This window comes from Panonychus citri, unplaced genomic scaffold, assembly GCF_014898815.1.
Source record: "Panonychus citri isolate SS breed McGregor unplaced genomic scaffold, ASM1489881v1 Contig00063, whole genome shotgun sequence".
In the NCBI taxonomy this organism is placed as follows: Eukaryota; Metazoa; Arthropoda; class Arachnida; order Trombidiformes; family Tetranychidae; genus Panonychus; species Panonychus citri.
The window spans coordinates 1151739-1171884 of record NW_026515468.1 but is presented as its reverse complement, the minus strand read 5'-3'; the positions used below and the strand labels follow the sequence as shown (position 1 = coordinate 1171884).

Here is a 20146-nt window from a genome sequence, read left to right as displayed (position 1 = left end):
TTGATCATCAAACAATTTGAAATGTTATTGTTCAGTTGTTATGAATTTCCAGAATAATTAAGATTAACTCGTTGATCATTATGATTTAATTTGGATAAATTGTTACAATTTACATAAAAAAGTTAATAAGATTAACTATAAAAATCTAAGTAATCATGTTTTAGGTTAATTCCTGAGGGTAATCAAGATAAAATAGCTCTTGCTTTGATTACAATCAACTGATTGTTCAGAATTAATGAGTTCCAGCCTTGCAAATATGAACAAAGTGACAAATTGTAGTAATAGTTAACACGACAATCAATTAAAAATGTTTAACAAAATCGTCTCAATTAGACTAATAGTAGTAAATACTTCAAGGTTAATCTACAAATGAAATTATCACAATTAAGATCAAGATATGGATCATCTCAATTTAGTTAATCAATTGTGGGCCTACGTTAATGGTTGAAATTTTCAATTGCGTTTTAAATTGTAGATGTTTAGTTTTCATCAATTGGAGATAGTTGATTATAATTGAGTTAATTGTTGATGATTTAATGAGCTTGTTGCCAGTTGGTGAAATTGGATAGGGTTTTATGTTGATAGTAATTGATAATGTAAATTGCTGATCTAAATTTAACGAATGAAAAAAACTTTCTAATTATAATTTCGTCTTTTTTTTAATCACAATTTTAAATGAATCTTGATTGTTGTTGTTGTTGATGTTGATGTTGATCCTCTGTTGATTTGGCATCAATCCACTTTGTGGTTAATCAAAAGTAATCAAATTGCAGTTAAACATTAAATAAGGTTAATCAACAATAAATTTCTCGACAATTTGTATTTAATTGTGAGATTTTCATACTTAACTTTAAAGTTTAATCATCTTCACATTATCTTCATCATCTTTGTATAATTGATTGTCGCGAAATCTTCAATCATTTGATAGTCGACTGGGAAAAGGTCCTAGCAACGGATGTTCAGTTTATTGAGACCGTTTTCACCGAAGAGGATCCATATATTGATCTTCTACTAGATCGAGAAATTCTGAACAAGACTTTGTGCGGTGTTCGAACCTCAAATGCCGAATCATGAGTGTATCAGCGTTGTCAATATTCGAGGGACTTGAAAGGCACCAAAAGCAAAGAAAACTAAGTCACCCAAAGGATTGATTTGGAAACGTCCGTTCGTGTGTATTGACTGTCGTAAATGAAAATCGAATTTGTGTCTCGCTAATTTTTTCGATCGAATTATTTTATGTACTAATAGAATATCGTATGTCCATATTATTTTGCTTCCCCTCGCGATTGGAGATTTTTTCTATTGAAACGATATGTAGAACTTTCTGATGAGAAAGAATTTCTGGTAAGAGCACAGTTCGAATCGTATTCTGGTGGTCGATCATTTTTTTCGAGTTTTCTTTGTCTCAGCTTTTTTGTTCTTTTTTCCTTGTGATTTACTTTCTCCGTTGGCTTCATTATTTTCATTAACTACTTCCAGTTCTCGAATTTGTAAAAAGTCAACACTCGGAGCTCTTAAACGAGTCATATTCTTGGTTATCCACCGAGAGTAGATCAGAGCTAAACTAATTACAAGAGAAATCAAATTGATCATAATAATTAATGATCTTCCAAATTGCATCCAATCAGTTAAGTCTTCAGGGGCTATTGGTTTGCTTTCGATCGGTTCAGAACTGGTCATCTCTTTTTCAACGAATGGTGACCGAGGAACCAAAAGGAGTAAAGTTGTCACCAATGTGGAAATTAACAGAGTAACTGGACCCAATGACCTAAAATTGAATTGGCAACAAGTAAAATAGAAACAAAAAATTAGAAACTGGAATTGAAATTTCGTGTATCATTTACTTACGTGAACGGAGGTTTGGCTTTGGTAGTTAGCATTAGGACAATAATCGTAAGTGCCCAAAGAAGACACAATATAAATAATCCAGATCCTATTCCGAAAAGTCTCATGGCTCAAGTTAATCACGATCACAGTAAATCAATTGTTAATTTATCCGATCAACTTTGATTGTTGTACTTGTACCAGTTAATGTTTTGATATTCATGGAAATGTTATTACCATGGAAACAATTTTCCTATTCTGAATTATCGGTTTCGATTTGTTTACATCGGTCAATCCAGCGGGAGGATTAGCGAGTTGAATTATCGACCGAACTATCAAGAAGCTATTGATTGATTATTAAGATAATCATGTTGATTCAGTTACTAATTGTGATGTAAACTGCTGATCTAAATTTAACGAATGAAAAAAACTTTCTAATTATAATTTCGTCTTTTTTTAATCACAATTTTAAATGAATCTTGATTGTTGTTGTTGATGTTGATGTTGATCCTCTGTTGATTTGGCATCAATCCACTTTGTGGTTAATCAAAAGTAATCAAATTGCAGTTAAACATTAAATAAGGTTAATCAACAATAAATTTCTTGACAATTTGTATTTAATTGTGAGATTTTCATACTTAACTTTAAAGTTTAATCATCATCACAATATCTTCATCATCTTTGGATATTATAAGTATTGATTGTCACGAAATCTTGTAGCAATTAAATAGCTTAATTGTTAATCATCCTTTTAAGTTTCATTATCATCATCAAAACCGTAATCATGATTAAATCAACAATTTAAACTGAAAATTTCAAATGATTAAAATTGATTTCGATATTTGTTTTGAAACAAATTAACTAAAGAATGATTTGATTTAATTTAAACGTTAATTGTTTATCATTAACGTTGATTTAAGGTTTTTCAATTTATTAATTGTTTTGGTTGTTTTTGATTGCAATTGAACAGGTCTATCAAAATCCTTGGCTTTTTTGGTTATTTATATTAATAATTAAGGTTAATTCATATTGTTGGTTTGATTAAATATCATATTTTACATGGACAGTTTTATCTAACAATTAATTGATCAAATTAATCTTTTTTTTAATTATTCATTATTGGGTTTTTGGGTTAACCAGGTTAATACCGAAAGGGTTAACACCTCTGAGATTGTCCACCTAAATAATAGTCTCGAGTGGACATCACACTTATTGCAAGACAGGTAAGGTGATTAATTAATGCCCAATGATGTTGCATTTAACTTTAGGTTACAATTAACTTAAAGTTATTCATAATTAAGTCTCTGATCATTGGTTGGTGGATAAAGACATTGAAAACATGGCAACAATTAAGAGACACAGAAAAATAATAGTAAGTCAAGTGTGATGTCCACCCAAAGGTAAACGGTAATGTCCATTTGGAGGATAAGGTTTGGTAACGATTGAATAGATTGAACCAGAGAGAGGAAGAGAGAGGAAGGTTAGATAAGGTCAGAGGTGACTCCCAGTATTAATGATAATGATTAACCAAAAATCCCATGTCCAAAAAAATGAATAAACAATTAAAAGCAGACACAAAAACTAACACAGATCAAGATACAAACACATGGACACACAACAAGTAAATGCAATCATTTGATGTTTATCATTATTTTTAACTAACTAAATTGTCAATAATTTGTAAACAATCAACTCAATTTTGATGTTGTTGTTGTTGTTGTTTCAATGGATGGTGATGTTGTGGGTGGTTTGTGTGTGTGTGTTTGTTGCTCAATAAATAAAAATGATTGTTTGATGTTAAGATTTTACTAAATCAACTTGAATATAGTTTGTTTTTTATATCATCAGGATAGTTGAACAAATCTTGGCTCCTTTTTAATCGTTGATTGTTTAAAGTCACGAATCAGGATAAACCACTAATATAAATCATTTTTAGATGATTGCAACTGATTGCTTGTTGTCTAAGTATCTTTGATAATGTGTGTGTGTGTGTTGTTGTTGTTGATGATGTTGTTGTGTTGAATTGTGTCTGTCAATGTTGTTTATGTGTGTGTGTATGTTTATCTTGTTATGAGTTTATCGAAGAGAGAATTGAAAGAAACCGATCAGTGAAGGTTTTGTTGACAACGATAATTAACTAGGTTAATCTAGGAAATAGCCAGCAATTAGAGGTTTCTTTGTCTCCTCATCTTATATTGATTTACCCAAGAGAAAGAGAAAGAAAAAAGGGAGAGAGGTAGGGAGAGAGAGAGAGAAACAGATAGAGGAAAAAAGAAAAGGACTTTAAGGTGTAGGTGGTTTTTTATCTTGACGATGATGAAGATGAAGATGACGATTATGATGATGTTTAAGATGATGAAGATATAGAAGAAGAAGAAGATGATGATGATGAAGATGATTGTGGTGATGCGGATGTCAACTGATGATGAAAGTGATGATCAAAAACTGAACCAGTAATTTTGTAAGAGATGGTCTGTGATCCATATAATTTACATTTATTTGATTTTATCTTTAAAATTTTATCCATAATAATCCACAAGACATCCTTCAGATGTTTTAATCTCTCTTTCTCTCTCTCTTGATAAAACCATCTTAAGAGAGACTTACAGGTTCACAATGATGCTCTCTTTTCTTTTTATATAACATCTCATCCAGACAGAACGTTAATCCATCAATTATTATTAATTTCACAGGTTCTACCAATGTACATTTGGAACTAAACGTAACGTGTACAATAATAGAAATTATCGTAACATCTTGGCCGAAAATCGGAGCGTCTCCTCCATGTACCATAGAAAATGATAAAACCTCTTCGTTAACTTTTCTTTGAAAATGGTTCAGTTCCGTTTCCGTTTCTTTTTGTAATTATTTTTTTTTTGTCTTCGTGTCCTTTTGTTTTGTACACTACACTGTTTAACGCACAATTTTTCGGGTCACCATGTTAATTTAAAACATACAACAATTTCAATTAATTGTCCAATTAGCTTTTAGTTTGTTTAACATATCTAACCACGTAATAACTTATATTCATCATCCACATGAATATGAATGCTGGTTGTCAGTTGATTTTCTCATTTTCAGTGTTGCCTTTTTACAAATCAATAATATTGATGATTTCTTTTTGATTGATTCAATGGTGTTATGGTGGTTTGGTGTTTGGTGTTTGGTGGTGGTGGTGGTGAAATTTGATTTGATGATGTTGTTGGTCTTCTCAAAATTCTGCGAATTCTTTTGCACATTTTTCTGTACTGGATATGCGAAGGGTTTCCTCTTCATAGTCATCGAAATTACTTGTATCTCCAGCTCCTTTGCACTTGGGCAAAAATGGTGCTTCAACCTTCATTGAGGAATATAAAGAGTTGATTGTGAATGAAGAGAAGAAGAAAAAAAGTAGGATAAGAAAGAGAAATAAGGAAAGAAAATAAATTAATCAATGTGTGTATACATGTATGTGTGTGTGTGTGTGTGTGTGTGATTTGGATTATAACAGAGAAATGATTAAATTGATTTAAGAATCGAAAAGGAAACAAAAAGGTTGATTTGATGATGATGCGTGTTCATGGAACAGAGATTGTGAAAGTCACTAAGTGATTAGATTATGAGAGCGGCATAGAAAAGGATCATGATGAAATGGAAATATAAAGATTTGGGTTACAGTGGAAAAGGTAAATTATATGAATATCAAGTATTTGGTTGATTGAATTTACCTTTTTCTGATAAACGGCAATCCAGTCTGTAGATGCAAACCACCGGTGATTTTTAATGTCGTTAACACCATTCTTCAAGTTACCATATCTTTTGGTCAAATCTACTTGAAGTAAATTACGAAGAAGCTCCTTCAGTTCAGAGCTGAAATGTGATGGAAAGCGTACCTTCCCGGAGACTATTTTCTCATATATTTGAATAGGTTGGTCGGCAAAAAATGGTGGATAACCAGCAGCCATTTCATATATAAGAACACCAAGAGCCCACCAATCGACTGCTTTATTATAACCTTTGCTCAAAATTATTTCGGGTGCCAGGTATTCAGGAGTTCCACATAGAGTCCATGTGCGACCCTTGACTCTTTTTGCAAAACCAAAATCAGTCACCTTTATGTAGCCCATTTGGTCTATAAGCAAATTTTCTGGCTTCAAATCTCTGTAAATTAGATCTAATGAATGCAAATATTCAAAAGCTAAAACAATTTGTGCCGCATAGAAACGAGCCGCTTGTTCACTAAATCTCCCACTTTTACGAAGATGTGAAAACATCTCACCACCAGGAACATATTCCAGGACCATATATAAATAAGAATTATCTTTAAAATGAGCTTCCAACTTCACCAGAAACGGGAAATCAACAGCTTGTAAAATTCTTTTCTCATTGAGGGTGTGTTCGACTTGCTTCAATTTGACTACCTGTTAACGGAATCCATCCAGAAAAAAAAGAGGTTTCAATGGCGGTGCCGCGGAGCAGGAGAAGAGGGAGAAAGGAAAAAAGAGAAAGAAATGAATGGGGAGAGGGGAGAAGAAGAAAAAAATGAGTAAAGTAAGGCACAAAGTAAGAGAAGGAGAGATAGATGCACAGGAGAGAATGAGAGAAACATAAGAGATAGAAAAAGAAGGAGAGAGACACAGGAGAGAGAGAGAACATAGAAAAGAGGAGGAAGAAGAAGAAACAAATGCATGTATACTCACTTTTTGCTTGTCTAAAATTTTCATGGCATAGAATTCTTTGTTTACCTTCTGCTGAACAAGCATCACACGGCCGAAAGAGCCTGTTCCTAAGGTCTTGATTCTTTCGAAATCATCTAAGCTGGCAGTGTTTCTTGATGGATTATTCCATTTTCGGTCAAAATCCGCTCTCGCTTGTTCCAAGTATAACCGGACTAAAGGGAGAATATAACAGGACGAATCAAGGGAAAGAGAGAAAAGGAGATAGGGAGACAGAGAAAGGAAACAGAAGACAGAGGAAAAGAGGCACAAGAAACCGAATAGTTAAAAGGAGAGAGAGAGAGGGACAAGGAGGAAGACAGGAAGACACAGAGAGACAGAGAAACAACAGGAGAGGAAAAAAAAGAGAGATGAAGTGGATAAAAAAACATAACAAGATACAAGGTTAATATATTTATAAATATACATATGTTTAGATCATCATCACTATCTAATAAAACTTGTTCACTTGTTTACCTTCCTCAGCGGGATCATTTTTACCCTTGGGTGTGTTACCCATCCTTCGATTTGAATTAATTAATTAAAATAAAAAAAAACAAAATTTAAAGGTTAACTGATTTTTACTCTTATTTTTCCTTTTCTCTGTTTTGATTTTCACTGATGAGCCTTTTCGATTTTTCTATCAATCGATTTCGATCCATCGTAGATCAAAATATCGATTCTCTGTTCGATTAATCGAAATTTCGAAAATTTGTTCGATTTCTTATTAATGATTACTAATCATTAATGATGCGAATCTTAATTTTCTTTGATATTCCAAAGTTAATCATGTTTAATATTAACTTATCACAAGAACAATTAATAACTTAATCTACTCAGGGATTTGTTTTTTCAGAGAATAAATCAAAGTATCAAAATTAGAACATGAGAATTATCATCGGTGAGAAGAGGAAAAAAAGATCGATAATAAAATTGATGCAACGAAATGAGAGAAGAAAATTTTCATCGAATATACAATTAAATGTAATTGCTTTTAATTAGTTGAAAGAGTAAGAGAATTTAACAAGTTCGAACGAGTAGAAAAGAGAAGAAGAAAAAAGTTCTAACTGGTTCTCTCAATAAATGAGAACTTTTGACAGGATAATTAAAGCGAATTCTTTAATTTAGTGATTAACTGATTGTTCGATTTAATTGCAACTTTTTCTCTCTTCTTTTTTTAAAGTATTTGAAGTTTAAGTTTCAATTCGATTAATTGTGATTCAGGAAAGTTCGATGGCAAGTGAACGATTATTTCTCCCTGAGACTTATGAGTAACTCAGAGAGTAATAAGAAACCTTCAGCTCAGGCTCAGAACTGAATGAAGGATGAAATTTTCACCATGAAATGTAGGTTACTACACCTATTGCTAGGAATTAGCAGATTCCAATTTGGTGATTTTTTCAAATTGCAATCGAATTTTTTTCTTCTCCTTCGAATCAATTAATTTGTCCTAATTAAATGTTTTTCTCATCAACATCAATCATCAACACATTCACCTTACTGATTAGAATCCATTCAATTTGATTGCTAACTTGAAATTAAACTAATTATGGAAAATTTTGTCCAAATTAAATCAAAGATAATTGAATAATATTTTCCTTTACGTTGTAAGTTAATCACAATTAAAGATCAGATTACAACCGATTGTGTATTTGATTGAAAGGTGAAGAGAAATTAAAAAGTAAAAGCAAATTAAATTTACCATTGCAAGTAAATATCTTAATTGTTAAAACTAATGAGAGAGTTACTATTAAACCAATTGTTAATTATTACTGGAAATCGATAATATGGTTAATTGCAATCAACTTAATCACTGGGCAATTAAACAAAATGATTAAAAGCAGCAACAGAAAAGCAATTTGATTAAATGGTAACAATCAAAAAAGGTAAATCTCAGATTTGCAAGAATAATATGAAAGTAATTAAGCTTTTTGAGTAACAAGGGTTACAGATTATTCATCATCATCATCATGTTAATATGATGATGATGAGGTGATGGAGAGAAAGTGAGAAATAAGCTCAGATTCATGATGGAACTGAGTAAATATAGATTTTTTTTCAGGCTAAAAACTGAATGTGTTATGAATCTAAATTTAGTAACATCAAGAGACAGATGAAAGTTTTAAATTATTACCATTGATTGTAATTGTTATCATTTAGCTTGATTATTTAATGATCATTTCTGTTTCCTACCATGATGATAATAAATTGTCAGGTTATCATGAGGTAAACCAAATTCATTCACCAAACATCATGAACTTTTACATGGTGACAACGAAACTTTTCCAGGGAATTATTTTATTATTTCATTCATCTCTGTCTCTCTCTCACCTGATGATGATAATTATCATGATTGTCATCCATTCATCAGTCGAGTAATCAGATTGTCCCATTTTAAACAATCAAGTTAATTTGATTCTAATATTCAATCTTGCAACAATCATCATGTTGAACTGAATTAAAAAAAAATACTGCTGAAAGTGATGATAATCAATTTTTGCTTAATTTTTTTTTGTTTCATCTCCAATCAATTCAATGATTTCAATTAAATCAACTTGATTATTGTTGATTAATTGCTAATTGTTGTAACAAATCTTACCCTAAATAATTATAACAGTAAAAGGAAGCTGATTGTAAAACATTTAATCACCATCATCCTCATCATGGTTAACTCAACAATCAAAAATGATTCCGAGGTGATTACTAAATTAGATTAAGGTAAATCTCTCATTAAATGATCACAATTAACATGATTACATAATAATATCGTTGATGGTTGGAAATGACATTAAAATAAAAGGTAAATAAATGTAAAAAAATCAAGGTTTTGATCAAAAAGGCAAGTAAATTAAACTAATTGTAGCTAATTGATTGTGATTAAATAGCATTACAGTGAATAAAATCAATTAATCAAGCCAAGCATTAACCTTGGAGAGCTTAATTGTTTAATTTTCATAGTTAATTAAATTGAAATGCTATTTTTTGATACAATTTTTATTTTTAATCACGTTATTGGTTTGAGAATTGATAATCAAATCAATCAAATGTATTTACGTTAATCATTTGAAAAAGATTAATGATTTTAAATTTGATTGTAACTATGAAAACGTGAAAACAAAAAGCAGAGACAAGAAACCAAAATAAATTAAACCTCATTGATTGTAAACAATTAAATTAAATTGATTTAAATTAAGGTAAAACCTTGAGGGTGGTAAATGTTTGCTATATCCTTTTGCTTAATATACAATTAAGAATTGCCATCTAAAGATAACAAGGAAAGATAGAAATTAGTTAATTGTGATCAAGTAAAAAACAAACAAAAATCCGAGTGTTTTAATAATTATAATCAGATGATGATTATAATCAATTATTATTAATAATAAACCAAAAAACAACCAATACGATTAAATTGTAACAATTATGATCATACAACGAACACACAAATTAAGTGATTAACTTTTTTTTTTGCTTTGAGTACATTCAAGTTGCTTGTCAATTGATTTGCAATTGTAACAATTAACAAATGAAAAAAAATAGCAAAACAAAAAATGAGATCACAATTTGCAAATCTGTTAATCAATCAAAGCACAATCAACATCCGTGAGAGTTAATTGTCTTCCTCTAAATGCTAAAGGAGAAATAAAAAGAAAATCAAATCAAAACAAATCGTAATCATCTTAATTGCTATCGAATGTTAGAAAGTCAATGGTAATAATAATAATAGAACAACAATCAAGTTAAATGTCAACAATTATTTTGTCCGCAGAATCAAAACTAAATCATCATCATGATGATTATGAAAACGGAGATGATGATGATGATTTACAGAGGGCGTTGGTGATAATTAAAAGCAATTAATCACAATTAACTCACCATATTGAGTAGTTCCCGTGGCTCCATGTAAAGGTGCTAAGTCGGTGGATTCGTTGAAATTATTGTCCATTGGCGAAGTGGTCGACGATTCGGACAAATTGCGAACTGGACCAGAAAGAACAACTTATCATAATTATCACCATGATAATAATTATGATAACAATTAACCGAAGGTGATGATGTATCATGATAATCACGAGAATGAGAACGAACAAGTTGATGATGATAATCCATTGGAATAGTTGATTTAATAATCAATTAAGTAAAAGAGGTAATCGAGTATATAAATTAGAAAAGAAGAAGAAGAAGAAGAAGAAGAGAAAATGCTGTGATTAGAATAAACAAAAAAGAGAGAGAAAAAAGAAAGAAAAAAAAGGAAGATAGAGAAACAAATTCGCTAAATTGTGAACAATTAAAGTAAATTAAATTAAATTAAATCAACGTACCATCGCTGTTCTTGTCTTTCTTTTTACTTATACGAAATAGACTTTTAAACGGCATCTTGTCGATAACATATAATGTGTGAGAGGATGATTAGAGTGACACACTCAATCTTCACTCTCTCTCTCTCTCTCTCTTACTATTTCCCTTCATCTCCCATTCTCTCCCTCTATGGTGTGTGTGTGTTTCTGTGTTGTGTGTTTTTCATCTCTCTCACTCTTACTCACTAATTCTCTCTCTCTCTCTCTCGAACTCACCGACTCTCTCTCTCCCTCTTCTGTCTAAGGCCACCAGGTAAACCAGGGAGGTGGAAGAGGAGGAGGAAGAGATTAAAGTGGGAGGGAAGGTTGATGTAGTTACGAAGGGGAATCACTAACAGGTATCAATGGTGAATATGATTTGTATGATGATGATGATGATGATGATGGAAGATGAGGGATGATGGGGAAAGAGAAAAGAAAAAAATTATTAAAAATTATGATGAAAAACTCGTTTTTCTTTATACTTTCATTTTTCATCTTCTTCTATTCTTATGATTGTTGAAACAATTGAACAATTTGAATAACATGTTTAATTGCAATTCCAATTGATTGAATGTATATTGACAGGTTTCCCTGGGAGATAATGTAATTTTCTTGCTTCTTTCTGGTTAACTACAGAATTACAATTGAATAACAATTTATAAATACAATTGTAATCATTTAACAACAATTACAACTTAACAATCAATCAAACAACAAACAACAACAATATCGTTAACAGATTGTAATTAAAAAACAGGTAAGTCAAATAATATTTGCAGGTAAATATGAAATATCAGAAATAAAGATGCAACAATTTATGAGAAACAGAAATTAAGTTAATTGTTAGTTAATTGTGTCGATATGATTGATCCTCGTTCTCAGTGAAAAACTAATTCTTTACACAATTATCATCTTACCTTAATTGTTTAATATTTAATCACATCAGTGTAACTTGAGACAAATTGTTTATCCATTAGACTTTACAATTAAGTAATTAAACTGTTTTAACCATAACCTGTGTGATTTTAATCAATCATCATTAATTGATTGCCGATCACAATTATTGATTGTTGTGTATTACAATCGTTTATTTTTTTTTGCACAATCAATTTATCTGTTAATTGTTGGACAAATTCAATAGTTTACTCGTAATTGTATTGATCGTAACAATTGGAACCGATTAATTGATAATTTTCATCAAAGAATTAAAAAAAAATTAAAGACTTAAACATGATTATAGCTTTTAATTGGTTTTCTTTTGGTTAACAATTTAAAAGTAAAGTTTCTGACAGAAGCAATTAGTTAATTTAGTTTTTACTTAGAGAAAATTGATTGAGAAAAAAGTAACAAATAAAATTTAAATTGTTTCTTTTTAATTGTGATGATTATTCGTATCATAATTGTAAATCATTTTTAAGCCACAACTTTGATATTAATATTGTATAAACTTAACAGATACTCAATCCATTGTTATTATCATTAAATCTCATCCTAATCTCCAATATTCCTCCTAATCTCCTTGTCTATTTTCATCCTCATTCTCATCCTCATCCCAAGCATCATCTTCACCTAGATCATAGTAATTACAATCACATAGGAAACATTCAGCTTCCACTGTTGTTCATTCATCTGTCAAACAAAAATAAAGAAACAAATTGTTATCTAAAAAATCTGATCATCATTGAACAAATTGTTACTTATTATAATAAATTGTTGTTCATTTTGTGATTAGTATCAACAGTTAAGAGACAAAGAATCAAATCCTTGTGATTGTTTGAAATCGTGTTTTCTATTCCTTTGCTTTGCTTTACAATCAATTGTTCAATTGTGCTCGAATCTCTTTATGTAGATGACACAAGAAATCTACATAACTGAGGGAATCATGACCCATGCTACCATGAAAATAGAGAGAGAGAGAGAGAGAAGAAAAATTAAAATTAATATACAATTATCATTTCATGTTATTATCATTCAGAGTACAAGGTGGACCAGATCAATGTGAATGTTTTGCAATAAGGTAAACATAAAATAAAAATGAGATCGCATGTTAATCATTGAGCTAATACGTTACAATCAGCAATCAATTGATTCACCTTGTATTCACATCATATGCATACCTATCGGCAACCTTTTTGTCCTCGTAAAGGAAACTCTTGAAGACAATTTCAATCTTATCCAAACCTTGGCGGATAATATTTAACTGTGGATTAAACAAAGAGAAAGATTAAAATTAGTTAATAATTACAATTCGTTAAGACGTAGTAATAGAAAAAAGATTAGGTCAAATCACGGTAAGTAATAGCAAAGTTATTTTCTAAACCGTAAGCCCAATTAGAATTGACGTCAGGCAATGACAATCTGAATTTACTACAACAAGGAAATAGTATAAAGATGAGAAAGAAGAGAGAGAGAGAGAGAGAGAGAGAGAGAGAGAGAGAGAGAGAGAGAGAGAGAGAGAGATATGATGATGATCAAGACAATATTGATGAAAGAAGCAAAAAATTCTGAAAGTTTACCAACAACAACCAAAGCCAATAAGTTGAATACATGTAGATGATGATTATGATTATTATTCAAGTATTGGGAGTAACTTTTGTTTTTACAATTTAGTAATATTAACAATCAAGATGAAACCCAAAGCTAATTGAACTACAGGGCTGGTTAAATTATTTAACAGAGTGTATCTTAAATTAGCTTTCTCTTGACAAGAAAATATATAATAACAAAACAGTAATAATAATGTAAGTATTTAGAGGAAGAGAGGAAACTAAATTAATATTAATCATAAATAATTGTTCAATTTAATTCAAAATCAAGTCTCAGTCACTATTTTTTTAAATATGAGCAATGAAATTTCATTGTAAACAAATAAACACACAATTTTCCTTCATCATCACACAACCATAATCATTATCATAATCATCTTGATCGTCAATCTTATTATATGATATTTTCAATTCTGTCCTTCCTTTTAACTGTCTTTTAAGTCTCCTTCATTATCATCTCCTTCTTCTCATCCTCCTTTTTCTTATAATATTATCATCTCTCACTCTCTCAAGTAAATATTATGATCTTATATTTAATTATCATAATCAATTCACCAATAATAAAGATAAGATAATAAAAAATTACCTTGATTGCTCTTCGTCGTCTTTTACTCATATTCTCAATTAATGTTCTGATAAATTGAGATTCCATTGTCATTAGATTAGGTAAATCCTGGAGAGAGAAAAAAAATAAACAAAACGGAAAAGGAAAATGAAAATGAAAATAAGTTCAGTAAACAAAAGTAAATTGTTGTAATTGTGAATAGAATTAAATCTCGCAACTAACCTGTTCAATTGGAACTTGTTGTAATGATTCGACACCAAAAAGATTCCACAAAAATGTTTGGGTCTTTGAATTGGGCAAAGAGCTTGGAAGATATAAGAAATAATGGAAACCAGTTTCCAATAGATAAGCCATCGCTTCGTTGTTATCCAATCGAGCGGCCGTACATCGAACTTGAACCGCTCGAAGACCAGTATCGTAATTGGGATCATACTGTTAACCAAGGTTTCCAATGATGGATCAGAAGTTTAGGATGAAAAGAGAGAGAGAGAGAGAAAATAAGTGAATAATTAATATAAGTAGAAAATGATAAGTTAATTAACTAATCAATTTTCATGGTTAAGATTGATAAATGTGAATATATTAATACCTCTATACTTAAAACTTTTGGATATAAAATGACTTGAGTCAAATCAATGGAGGCACCTAGTGAATGGAAAAAGAAATTGATCAATTAATTAGACGGCATTTGTTTAACTTAGTTGATGATTCAGTTCATCAATTAACACATGTAATCAAAAAGCTACGACACCAATTCAGGTTGAATTTTATGAGGAAAATAGCACAATCAACAGAAACTGTTGATGAGACATGTTAACATAGTCAGAAATTGAAACAATCAGCCAATTGTTTGATTCAGTCGCTTAATTTTGTGTGTCTCTCAACATATTACGGTTGAATCGAGTGCTAATACCCATTCAAGGACGAATAGAATTTCTTTTTCTTCATCAATAATCGGTAATTGAATGTTGATTATTTTTGTTTCTTCCAAATTTATGCTGTCAAACTTGATTTGATTGTAGTGATGTTTAAATATCTTTCACTTGGTTTTGGTGTTTTCTCGAAAAACACAAAAGCTTCAATTCAAGGCTGATAATCATTATCATCATCATAACAATAATGATCATCACTAATCATCATCAGCATAAAAATAAAGGTTAAATCTATTCAAAAACGTTACATTACAAGAAAATCCTAGTCACTCAAATTAATTTCATCTGAATGAATGTGCATGAATCAGTGGAAGCTAATTAAACATTTTCTCTCTCTTTCTCTCGTTTACACGAAGATGAGTAAATAGTTGTTGGTGTGTATGAACGGATGGTTGAGATGAATGCATGAGAATCAGTTCAGGTTCAAAGTACCTAGAGTAACAATTTGAGCGTAAGCTTTTTCATCCGGGGTTAGTCCAGGTCCACCATCGATGGCATCACATTTAAGAGCTCCTGTTGTATAAATTGGCAGTAATTTCAGTGCTTCAGGTAAAATGAGTTGACCTAGAAAGAGAAAACAAGTGAAAACAAAGATTAATTATCAAGTGAATTACAATAAAAAGAAAAACGAAAGAAAGAAAGAAAAAAACAGAAAAGGATAAGGATAAAGATAGAATTAGAAATCAAGATGAAAATAAACATAAAGCACAAAATGAGACGAGAAGGTAAGATGACATTGGTGTTTATCATCAAGGACAATTAATGAAACGGAAAAAGCAACTTGTCAATAAATCAAACATATCAACAACATAACATTGATAAAAAAAGAACAAGTTAATTGTAATAATAAACACGCACCTAAAGGTGACCCAGGGGAAGCACAATGTTTACGATAAGAGCTCAAAATGGCGACACATCGAGAAATTAGAAAATCTTTAATTTGTTGCGGATTTTTGGTTCCACTCTTTAATTGTGATACACCTAAAGATACATAAAGAAAAGAAATTGTTAATAAAGAACAATAATGATAATAGTTGATCAATCTACTCACTACTTCGTAGAAATAGATTCATTATAGTGTCACAACAGCAACTTTTGTAAACAGCAGCAGCTTCATCACACACACTGAAAGCCGCATTATGGACACGTATGCGTCTTTCACCGCTAATTGAAGTGTACAGGGTGGCAGTCTGTTGGAAAAGAGAAAGCAAATTAGTGTTAGTGTTAATTCATTTGATGATTAACTATATGGGGAAACTCACTTGTATGATAACAAATTCATCATCAGGAAGTTTATCATCGTAACGAAACTCAACAACAATACTCGCTTCAGTGTTGACAACAGCTGATTCAATGTCCGATGAACTTCTTGAGTAAAAATTGCCAAAATATTCAAAAGGACGGACTCCGGTAGAGGTTCTCACTGTGAAAGAAAAATAAATTAGAGAATTGCAATTATCATGGAGTTAAGGGAATTCGTGTAGAATTTGCTTACCTTTCATAACAGTATCAAAAGCATAACTAGATTTTAAAGAATATTTCAAATCGGTAACAAATCTTTCGGAAAAGTCATTATAATATTTATATATTCCACCACTTCCAGTAAGACGAACCAGTTCACTAATTGTTGCTAAATCAAGGTAAGGTCCTAGAGTGGAAAGTAAAGGAAAATGAATGAAAAAGTAAATACAATTCTCATTGAACAATCGACAATTTAAAGTGATGATTTACCATTAACTGGAGGAAAGAGGAAAAGCTCAACACCACTACCATATTCTGTAACACAACGAGCCGAAAAGTTGGTATAATGTTTACTTGGTTCGGGGGTGAGAATATTTTTCTCTTTATCGGTTCCTAATAATTTTCGAGCATCATCTTGATTTGATGGATTCCAACGGATCTTCAATCTACCAGGAGTTTCATTGTCTCTCCCGTAGGTTGGAAGTGTACAGTGGAAAAGGTAAACTTTACCCGATGGAATTACTTTCGTGGAATCAAATTGTTGACCAGTGTTACCACTTTCAGGGTCGAGATACCAATTGTTTTTATCAACTTGACACGATTGAAGTGCAGCCTCAATAACGGGTCCTAAAATTGTCTCAGTTTCAAGATCATTGTCATTGTAGAGGGAAGGCAATGATTGTAGAAATCTGTTAATTTAATTTGAGAAGAACGAGGATAACAAAAAATGAAAGAATTAAATTAGACTTAGATTTTCAACCAATTTAACTTTAATTACCTTTCAATCTGGTCTGCATGGGTAACTGGATCAACCAGGAAGGTTGTTGAAGGTGAAAATGTTTCAGCAACATCACTGACTATTCGTACTTGATTGTTATTAATTATATCATATACTTGGATCTTTGAATTGTAAGTGACAAAACCAACTAATGGTGGTGGTGATCCAGGATTTTGAATATCGCTGTAAATTTGAGATGATTAAATGTTAATTAAATGATGCAACAACAGAGCATGTTTTAAATAGCTTTTAAGCTTACGTGGGTAAATGATTCCTGATAACATCAGGTAAATGTTTTGATAGTTGATGAATCAATAATTTTGAGTTAACAGTTAACTCAAAGGCAAATACAATATGTGGACGTCTACAATTTAAAATACCTGAAACAAAATAATGACAATTAGTAAATCATTTTAGAGAGAAAACATTTCCGATCAATAGAATTGAACAAACCATTTCGACAATATTCAGCAGTCCCTCTAAACTCGTAACTACCAAGATTTAATTCTGGTCTTTCGATGACATCCAATCGGACACCTAGAAGATGAAATTATTTAAACGATAATGTGATTAACATGTAACTCTCTCTCAAATTATCGGTAATTACCATTATGATCAAGGTGAGCGAAATAATTATTTGGTACTTCACTGATGTGGCGACAAAGAGCACACTGGAAACGCCGACCGCCATCAACAAAGCGCATAAATGGGCTCATATAAGCTTTGCATCGGTTGCATCTAACAATCTCCGATTCGGAGACTGGAACGTTGATTGTGTCATCAACCTCTTCTTCGGCAAATGGAGTGACCACAATTCCGAAAGGTACACCAGTTGTTTTGAGAAGATCTTCAGTATTTGGAATTGAGTAAAGAGTTGATCGTAAATGATTGGGACGAGCACAACCACCATCTTGAACAGCAACTTTAACTTCAGGATCTTTCAAAGTGGTAACCAAAGGTGGAACAGATAAAGGCCTTGTTGAAATGATATTTTCCTCTGCTAATTTAGAAATGTCTTCTCGAATCACATCGGTGACACTTGGCATAAGATTTGGATCCAATTCACGACTTTGGGGTGGCTGTGAGGGAGGAGGCTGATGGTAGTGATGATGTTGCTGAGGTGGTTGATTGTAATGAAGTTGCGGTGCCTGAGGGGGAGAAGGTTGTTGTTGCTGCTGTTGTTGTTGCAGGTATTGTTGTTGCTGTGGAGCCTGTTGGTGATACTGTTGCTGATATTGATGCTGTTGTGGAATCGCTTGTGGAATCGGTTGATGATACTGTTGTTGATATTGATGTTGCTGTTGTTGTTGTTGTTGATGTTGATGATGTTGCTGTGGCTGTGGCTGAAGCTGTGGCTGTGGAATCTGTTGAAGATACTGTTGCTGGGGCTGTTGTTGTTGCTGTTGCATTAAATAACGATTATCGTCAGAAATCGAGGACATTTTTCGAGAATAAACAAAACCGAATTCAATTCAAAAAAAGGAAAAGGAAATAAGATAGAAACCAAAAAGTAATAACTCTTACTCTTTGAAAAAATGTTTCTTTTCCTACGTAGGCCTAAATCCTGACCGAATCTTTAAAAAACTCTCTTTTCTATTTCGCCACCAGATGTCACCGCTTCAAATTCTATTTCAATCCATTTGGAAGCGAAAATTAGACACAAGAGTCGCCACTTCTGTTTTCTCTTTATTTTCTCTTTTTTAATTCGAAGCTACTGAAGTTCGATTGATGTTTTTTTTCGATAATTTTTACTTTGCATTTGCAGCCTTACCCATTTATAAGAACTGACCTGATTGATTATGATTAGATCGACAATAGAATCTTGGAACAGCTTCTTCGTTGCCAAGGAAACACCGGTGGAGCCGCGGTTCATTCAGAAAGAGTAAAAGACGATTTCGAAGTGATGATATCGAGAAAATAATGATAACGAATTTCAGATACATGGGAATGAAAAGATAATTCCATTTTCAGTGAATAAGATTTTCCACTAAGAAATGTTCACTAATTAGAAGGAGAAAGTTTGAACATTGAAATCTCGATAACAGAATTGATAATTGAACAATTTAAAGTTTTTCGTATTCATATTTGACTGACAATACAGTAGATCTTCATAGTCCACTAAGTATCTTATCGTTTTGTTCAGAAATGGACACTCGAAGTGAGAGCCACCAAAATTTAATTTTCTGCTTAATTCTAAAGGTTAAATGATTAAAATTGACCTTTTTCTAACCAGTTCTTGAACTTTTTTTGAACAAAATGATTCTATTATCCGTAGATGATCATATAACAGATCACTAGTCATGATCTGATCAGAATTTAATTAATATCTTGAGACAGATCAATTAATTTAAGCTTTTCTAAAACTCGTTAGGTCCAGATTCTTCGGCACTACGATAGTTCAAACTATTTTCTTCTAATTAGTGAACAGTTCTCATAAATTGGCTCTTTAGAGTTGCCTTTTTTTTCATCAAGATCGATTAATATATCAACTTGTATGAACATAAGAGTTGATACATTTGATTGTATCTGTTTCTTATTTCAATTTGTTCATTCAGCAAATCGACGCATCAAAATCCTCAAATAACTTCATTCAGATATTTAATCATTTCTCTCAAATGTTCATCCTGAAAGCGTAACATTGAGAAAGAATGAAAAAAAGGGAAGGAAAAAGACAGAATTTCGAAGGAGAGAGAAAAAAGTTCTCTCTGATTGGATAGAATCTGAACTTTACGTCATCTCGAATATAACCAATCATATCGAGTTCTAGTTCTTCCAAACTCCACCCAAATAGATGAAACTTCTTGAACAAACACTGTGAGAATAAAAGATAACCGGAAGTGAGGGTTATCAGTTGAAAAGAAATCATAACAACAAAATATGAAAAAGAAATCAGATCATCATCAAGTTTCATCTCTTCCCCTCAAAGGAACAATTAACTCCAAGTTTCATCAAACAAGAAAAAAGTAATAATGATAATATTGGAAAAGAAAACACGAAAAGGATAAAGTG

At 31.5% G+C, this 20146-nt stretch overlaps 3 protein-coding genes across 6 annotated transcripts; all 3 read right to left on the bottom strand.

The window, feature by feature from the left end:
- Positions 1-64: 64 nt before the first annotated feature.
- LOC128386104 (transmembrane protein 218-like) lies at positions 65-4132 on the bottom strand. Its single transcript, XM_053345076.1, has 2 exons — positions 1849-4132; positions 65-1768 (listed from the first exon to the last, which is right to left on the bottom strand). Exons 1-2 carry the CDS (start codon positions 1950-1952, stop codon positions 1381-1383), a joined length of 492 nt encoding a protein of 163 aa, XP_053201051.1. The 5' UTR covers positions 1953-4132; the 3' UTR covers positions 65-1380.
- Positions 4133-4281: 149 nt separating this feature from the next.
- On the bottom strand, positions 4282-10995 carry LOC128386102 (cAMP-dependent protein kinase catalytic subunit 1-like). Of its 3 annotated transcripts, none has more exons than XM_053345071.1 (5): positions 10838-10995; positions 10392-10514; positions 6504-6694; positions 5532-6224; positions 4282-5161 (listed from the first exon to the last, which is right to left on the bottom strand). In XM_053345071.1, the coding sequence occupies exons 1-5, from the start codon at positions 10890-10892 to the stop codon at positions 5036-5038; spliced, it is 1188 nt and encodes a 395-aa protein (XP_053201046.1). In that variant the 5' UTR covers positions 10893-10995; the 3' UTR covers positions 4282-5035. The 3 variants fall into 3 exon arrangements, with proteins under 3 accessions (XP_053201046.1, XP_053201048.1, XP_053201049.1); XM_053345073.1 differs by having other exon boundaries at positions 10392-10496; XM_053345074.1 differs by lacking the exons at positions 10392-10514; positions 10838-10995 and adding an exon at positions 6996-7156.
- A 1084-nt stretch (positions 10996-12079) lies between these two features.
- Positions 12080-18736, bottom strand: LOC128386100 (protein transport protein Sec24C-like). Of its 2 annotated transcripts, XR_008324866.1 has the most exons (16): positions 17745-18736; positions 17591-17674; positions 17397-17517; positions 17138-17320; positions 16630-17048; positions 16394-16546; positions 16161-16321; positions 15950-16088; positions 15757-15879; positions 15331-15462; positions 14556-14611; positions 14189-14398; positions 13988-14074; positions 12973-13055; positions 12553-12747; positions 12080-12484 (listed from the first exon to the last, which is right to left on the bottom strand). XR_008324866.1 is itself a non-coding variant. In XM_053345069.1 (15 exons), the coding sequence occupies exons 1-15, from the start codon at positions 18577-18579 to the stop codon at positions 12669-12671; spliced, it is 2865 nt and encodes a 954-aa protein (XP_053201044.1). In that variant the 5' UTR covers positions 18580-18736; the 3' UTR covers positions 12080-12668. The 2 variants fall into 2 exon arrangements, 1 of the variants encoding a protein (XP_053201044.1); XM_053345069.1 differs by having other exon boundaries at positions 12080-12747.
- Positions 18737-20146: the final 1410 nt, after the last annotated feature.

Coding starts and splice junctions, on each gene's coding strand:
- LOC128386102 (XM_053345071.1), bottom strand. CDS start 10,892: ATGCCGTTTAAAAGTCTATTTCGTATAAGTAAAAAGAAAGACAAGAAC. Junction 6,695..10,391: donor CACGGGAACTACTCAATATG/GTGAGTTAATTG, acceptor TTCTCCCTTTAG/TCCGGTTATACTTGGAACAA. Junction 5,162..5,531: donor TTGCCGTTTATCAGAAAAAG/GTAAATTCAATC, acceptor TCCTCAATGAAG/GTTGAAGCACCATTTTTGCC.
- LOC128386100 (XM_053345069.1), bottom strand. CDS start 18,579: ATGTCCTCGATTTCTGACGATAATCGTTATTTAATGCAACAGCAACAA. Junction 17,321..17,396: donor ATCAGGAATCATTTACCCAC/GTAAGCTTAAAA, acceptor TCAAATTTACAG/CGATATTCAAAATCCTGGAT. Junction 14,399..14,555: donor CAAAAGTTTTAAGTATAGAG/GTATTAATATAT, acceptor CTTGGTTAACAG/TATGATCCCAATTACGATAC.
- LOC128386104 (XM_053345076.1), bottom strand. CDS start 1,952: ATGAGACTTTTCGGAATAGGATCTGGATTATTTATATTGTGTCTTCTT. Junction 1,769..1,848: donor AAAGCCAAACCTCCGTTCAC/GTAAGTAAATGA, acceptor ATTCAATTTTAG/GTCATTGGGTCCAGTTACTC.